Below are 6714 nucleotides of genomic sequence, written 5' to 3' on the forward strand. Positions count from 1 at the left end.
ATTTGAGTTAAAAAAAATAAACTAAATTATTATTTCAAATACTTTAATTCTTTATTTTTACTGAGTATGCAGACACTTGATAACATCTTTATATTGATACAAAACATCATTAACAGCTAAATAGCTTTATCCAAAACATTTTTTCATTGTTTTTCAGCCTGATCAGAAATCAGACGGTTGCTGCCATGAATCCAGATCCAACTGAATCAGTCCCGAGGTTTGAAAGCAACAGCTTTCACCATGACTGAGATCAGAAATTATTGGTAAACACAGAGTAGCACAAATAGCCAGACCAAAACTATTTACATCAGCAACAGCATGGATATGTATTTGAGCAGCAGTTTGCTCTACTTGACTCTGTAGAGCACTTTCCTTTGCATGCGGTGCTGAAGCTCACCCCTCCTCAACATCAGGTGCAGGACTTTGTAGATGGCGTGCTCTGGGTACTTCTGTAACAAGGGAGCAGAGGGACAAACAGGAGAATGTAAAGGTTACTCACAGGACTCAGACCAGAATAAATTACTGATAGCTTATTCCCTTTTTTTAAATTTAATTTATTTATTCATTTTTTTTTTTTTTTTTAAAAAAAAAAATCAAATTTGGGACTCGATAACTGGACTGAAACTTAAACCTTTTATAATTTTGTCTTGTTTTAAATCACACCCCACTGGTTTTCATTTTCCTTTTCTGGTAAGTGTAGCTTTATACCCATGTAAAGCATTAAATTGCATTTGTGTGCTCTACAAATAACCTTTTCTCTTGCGTAGGGTGATATTTGCATGAACCCATGATATTAATTCACATATTGTCTTTGTGAGTTGCTTCTGTGTTACATGAGTGGGAAACAGTACTGCTTTTCCCCTTTTTATTCAATAATTTAATAGCTATACAGGTCTCAAATAGAACATGTATCGTATATGAACAGGAACAAAGCAAACTCTGCCAATATATACAAAAACAAATCCTCTTTTTTGGCTAGTTATTAGTAAATGCACAACCATTTTCATTTTATAATGGAAGAAAAGTTGTGGTTTGTGTTCATTTATGTACTAAAACAGATATTTCCAGTCTGTTTTCATGTGCAATGAGAGTGAATGGAGAGAGAGAGAGAGAGAACAGAATATTATTCCCCATATTCCCCTTATCGAACACAAGAGAGCTGACAAGACTCAGATCCACAATATCTGAACTTTTCTCAACTCCAGGAAGCTATTTGGTCCCAGTATCTACCAAAATTATTTTACCTTTCAGAAGAAATCGAAACAGGTAAATGCAGTGTTCAAGTTATGTAATTTACTTTGTGTGTTGTTTTACACTGTTATGATTTCCTCAGACTGACCTGTTTGGTAAAGTCTTGGACGATGCTGTGCTCGGACACCTGGGAGCCGATAGCAAAGCGTCTCTTCAGCTGTTTCTCGACACGCGAGATCATTTCTTGGTCCTCCTGAGAAGTGAAGCCCTCCACTCCTAGACACAAAATGTGGTTAGAGATTTGTTAAGACCATGAAACTACTGTGTCCAGTTTAAAGACATGATTATCTGAGTCTCAACAATCAGGGTAGATAAGCAAAGCACCGGTTCTCATCCTTCTCTGTCACATACTCCCACAAATTCAGATGAAGTACCCACTTCAACAGCAGTAATTACTTTGGTGCTAGCACACTGCAGGTACTCATTTATGTTATTTCACTTTACATTGGACAAAGGTGAATACTGTAGATGTGTGTATGTTCATTTAATAAAATAAAAAGTAATGGCTCCAGTCACAAACATCACACACACTCTCACACACACACACTCTCACACACACACACACTCTCACACACACACACACACACACACACACACACACACACACACACACACACACACCTGAAAGGCTGCCAGACAGTGCAGCGTCCAGTGTGGAAACCTGGAAGAGTCTGAGGGCCTCATCAACCTCTTCTTCTCCAGCCACAGCCTGCAACTTCATCTTAGCCAGGGACTCTGCGATACGCACAACCGCCTCCAGCTGCCTGGAGAACCAGAAACATAACATAGATGCCCTTAAGTATAAACTTAAGTAAAATAAAGGTGGAGTAAACATACATGTCCATCACTGACGTGCAGACATAAGACAACATGTGAAAATACCTGACAGTGATAGGGATGGAGGGTCTTTTGTCGCTCTCCCTTTCATGCTCCCTTGCACCGCTCCTCATCACTATGTATCTGTTTTTCAGCTTCTCAGCCGCCGCCGCAGAGAGTCGAGGGCCGCATTTGCTGTAAGCAAACATTCAGATCACATTATATCGATGAGCATACAATAGTGTAAGGAGTAATTCAGTCATAAGTGAAGCTTCCAAAATGCCTTGCTTTGTGTTGTCAGAAATACAAATTCAGATATACTCACGCTCTGCCATAGGCAATGTATTTCTTAAAGGTGGCCAGTGGGATCTCGCCCTCAACACCCTCGGTCTGTGTCTGAGCACTCAGGTGAACATTCATCACGTGACGAGCCAGAGTCTGCAAACAGTGAAATATTAAACATGATACTCAGCAATAAAGTTTCTGTTGAGCTGGAGATTTAAATCAACAAACTTCCGGCCTCCTTACCATGTCTCTCTGCTGGTCATGCTGGTCTTTGATGATGAAGATCATGTCAAAACGGGACAAGATGGTGGGCATGAAGTCGATGTTGTCCTCCCCCTTTGTGTCGTCCCAGCGGCCAAACACAGAGTTGGCTGCAGCCAGGACTGAGCAGCGGGAGTTCAGGGTGGTGGTGATACCAGCCTGGGAGGATTCAAGACATTAGTTAGTCCCCTCAGTACAGTAAGGATATTGTGTTCTAATTTTTTATTTTAAATACACAACTGGTAATACCTTAGCGATGGAGATAGTCTGTTGCTCCATGGCCTCATGGATGGCCACTCTGTCATCCTCTCTCATCTGAATAACAAAATTAGAGGTTTTTTTCTTTAATCTTGGGTCACAAATTAAGATAATTAAACAGCTCCTGCTAGTCATATTCCTACCTTGTCAAACTCATCAATGCATACAACTCCACCATCAGCCAGCACCATGGCTCCCCCCTCCATGATGAATCCACGAGTGTTGGGGTCCCTCAGCACAGAGGCTGTCAGACCAGCTGCACTGCTGCCCTTACCTGAGGTGTAAACCTGAAGACAGAGAATCAATACTCAGTATCAGTGGGTAGCATAATGCAATTTATGATGAGGTCTGGTACAGATACAGCACCAAATAAAAACTTTTCTATTAGTCAAAGCTCCATCAGCAGAGGAAAACATAACTACCCCAATAGGTGAGCATCTCTCCACGAACTTGAGCAGCTGAGACTTGGCTGTACCAGGATCTCCCAGCATCAGCAGGTTGATGTCGCCCCTACGAGTGAGACCATCAGGCAGCCTAAAGGAGAGGAAACAAAAGCATTACTACACCTGAAGGAGGTGGGCTTACAGTAAACTGTGGTGATTTAGTATAGCCTTTTCTCCTACATTTGGTAGCCTTACCTTTTCCTTGAACCTCCAAACAGCAGACAGGTGATGGCCTTTTTCAGATCATCACTCCCGTAGATGGAGGGAGCGACGGAGCGTGCCAAAGAGTCGTAGACATTAGGAGTAGCAGACAGTGCTCTCAGTTCCTCCTCTTCCTGCGGAGAAACTGATCCAGTAGCACCACGGCCTGCAAGAGACAAAGAAACAATATATTAACATCTGACTTGGGCCTATAAGTCCCCTACTAAATGCTAGAAATGCATGTATCACACAGCTACATGAGCGTTTTAATGCAGAAATTCATCTTTACCTGCTCCTTCTGTGTCCAACTGGAGGCCGACCACTCGCAGGTAGGACGCACGAATGCCCACACCAACGCCTTTCTCTTTGCCTTTGGCCTTTGCAGCAGCCATTTTCTTGATGGAGTAGATACCCATGATGGTCACCCTGTTGCCTGGGACCACACGGTCACACAGATACCTGAGAGAGAAGGGCAAAGAGAAGAGGAAAACAGTTTTGCAAACGCTCACATTCCTCATTGTGTAGGAGCACAGGAGCAGAAAACACCATCCTGGATTAAATAGGTTAACTTGAAAATGTACACCTCACCTATCACAGTAGAGCTGTAGGTGACGTGGCATCTCTCCATGAGGCACAGCATCTGGAGATTCCTGCAGGCGGAGAGTCTGGAAGTCAACACAAACGCAGCGGTCTGGGATGATGAAGTAGGGGTCTACGGGACACTTCACCCTGCCAGCATTCTCACTGACAAAAGAGAATATGTTGGATTTTATCCCGCCTGAGGAATTCATGGTGAAAAGTCATTTTTGTAGTCATTCCTGATGGTCAAACTCACGTGTTGCACTTGCGCGGCAGAGCATAACCCTGCAGGCCTGGAGGCAGAGGGATGTTGTTGATGACTGAGCGGCAGCCGCGACACTGCAGGCACACCTTGGTGGCCTTTGCCCTCACCGCTGTGGCTGAGATGATGATGCCGTGAACCTTCACCAGCCGAGACACCTGCTCAGACTGCAAGGGAGAGAAATAAAATAAAAAATTGGACCAAACTGTTGTTGATGACTAGAAGAATATGAGACACAAAGAGGTATGTAGGTACCTTGAGGCTGCGAACAGACGCATGATGCGCATCACTCTTCAGCATGACCTGGATGTCCTGCACTGTCTCCTCCCCTACAGGCCGGGGACGGGTCACTTCATCAGATACCTCCTTTGCAGCTTCCTCCAGCTGTAAATTAGACCAAATTATTAGAGGGGAGCAATCAAGTAAAAAAAAAAAAAAAACGTTGTGTGAAACTTTAAACAGAAAGATGAAAAAGTGGGCAGTCTGAATTTAGCAGTAGACCCACCAGTGGCAGGTTCTCGGTAGGTAGCTTGTAGAGACAGTCCGACAAATCCTCGTCAAAGCTGGCGAGGTCTTCCATCTCCACCTCCACCCAGTACTCCCCGAGGGTGTAGCGTCTCTTTAGTTCATCTCTGATTTAAAAAAAAAAAAGAAAAAAAGAAAAAAAAAAAAAGGGTAAAAAATGAACAATGTGGTGTTGAAGAACCAATCTCGTGCCACCCCAGAAATGAAGATCCACAGGAATAAACTGTACTTTATCTTTAGCTTAAGTTAACTGACTGTTAACAAAAACTTAAGAATGAATAGTTCAAATATTCCCATTAAAAAACAAGCCACCGTATACATGTAAATTACACAAAACTACCAATGGTAACATAGAATTAGATATCTACTACTTCGAGCACTGAAATGCCAGATTGGCCAGTTATTAGGTAAACCTCAGTTATTTAGTACTGCACTTCTTCAAGTTTGGAGACTCACAAAAAACAGATTACAAAAAAACGTTGTCGACATAGAAGCATCTGAGGCCGCAATATTCCGACTTTTGCTCTCTGATGTAGGTCAAACTCCAAAAATGATGGACCCTACATTTCCCATAATGCAACTCAATAGCATATTTTCTTAGACCCCACTGCCTCCTTAATGCCTACTTATTTCAACTTCCACTTTATAATGCAGACTCTTTTTTAAGTCTCAAGCCTAATTTGAGATGACTTTGATGACATAATCAGGATTATTTCTTTTAAGACTTTAGAAAGCTCCTCCAGATCAACATTAGGTATGGTAAAACTGTTTTAGAAGGCTGAGTAGTTTGTCTCATGGTGAATAAACCTAACTTCACCTCACCTCAAATTAGTGGCGTGTCCCTTTAATATGGGCGCCTACTTCAAGAGGTTCACCGCTGGTATTTAGTTATTATACCCATATTTTTCATTCTTACGTAGCCTAGGAGATTAGTGTTATTTACGCTTGGAGGTTTAGATCACCTGTATTTATATGTGAAGCCGGTGCGGTCGGTCCCCACTCTGAATTGCCGGAGGAACTCACGGAACCGCTTCTTGATCTGGATCCTCTTCTGACCACCTTCATCCGCGCCGGGGCCCTCTCCACCCCCGAAGCTGTCACTGTAGTACACTCCCGGGTCGTCAAAGCCAGACATACTGAAGCAGGTCGGTCTATACAACGGTACGAAAGAAAAGTAGAGTTTAATAACTAAAAAAAAAGCTGCTCTGAGTGTTTGTTTTCGCGGCAAGAAATGAACTGCTTCCCGTCTGTTTCCCGCGAGCCGCCTCTCGCAAAGCCCCCCTCCAATCCTCTGATTGGCTGACAGCAAAGTACGCCTGTTACTATTGGCCGAAGCGACCCCCTGGAGGCGTGCCTTCGAAGGGAAGGTGGGGCTTGTGAGCACTGGTGGCGCGAAAAAGACAACAGGAGGAGGGGAAGAAACGTGGGGAGTATCAGCAACAGTGTGCCACAAAGAAGCACGAATAAAGTATGAGATTCAATCGCAAACTGCCGTCACAGTTGAACAGACACATATTTAAATATCCTTTATGAGTGTTCACGCAGTTTTTAAAGGAAGCTCTGTTTTGTCAGTGTATATTAAAATAAGCATAGTTACAGTAAAATAATTAACTAGGTCAGTTTTAGATGCTTCTACAGAATTAATTTCTCATGTGAAATGACAGAGGGTGTCACTATAGCTATAGATGATCAGTGAGTCTCAAACAATATTCATCCATAAATTACCAAGCTTTCCTACAACACCAATGCCTTTTAAAGATCAACAAAATAAAGTTTAACAAGTTAAGATGAAGATCATATCCGACATGTTTAAAGACACATAAAAATACTCTA

The 6714-nt window shown here is 42.6% G+C and overlaps 1 protein-coding gene across 1 annotated transcript; it reads right to left on the reverse strand.

Moving 5' to 3' along the window:
- Positions 1–26: 26 nt before the first annotated feature.
- Positions 27–6187, reverse strand: mcm5 (minichromosome maintenance complex component 5). The gene is made up of 16 exons (XM_040123789.1): positions 5844–6187; positions 4862–4988; positions 4612–4740; positions 4351–4523; positions 4104–4259; positions 3805–3974; positions 3510–3681; positions 3294–3405; positions 3015–3158; positions 2863–2928; positions 2596–2772; positions 2393–2505; positions 2134–2262; positions 1873–2015; positions 1340–1467; positions 27–449 (listed from the first exon to the last, which is right to left on the reverse strand). Exons 1-16 carry the CDS (start codon positions 6014–6016, stop codon positions 348–350), a joined length of 2214 nt encoding a protein of 737 aa, XP_039979723.1. The 5' UTR covers positions 6017–6187; the 3' UTR covers positions 27–347.
- Positions 6188–6714: the final 527 nt, after the last annotated feature.

The sequence above is a fragment of the Xiphias gladius genome, chromosome 3 (genome assembly GCF_016859285.1).
Source record: "Xiphias gladius isolate SHS-SW01 ecotype Sanya breed wild chromosome 3, ASM1685928v1, whole genome shotgun sequence".
Lineage (NCBI taxonomy): Eukaryota > Metazoa > Chordata > Actinopteri > Istiophoriformes > Xiphiidae > Xiphias > Xiphias gladius.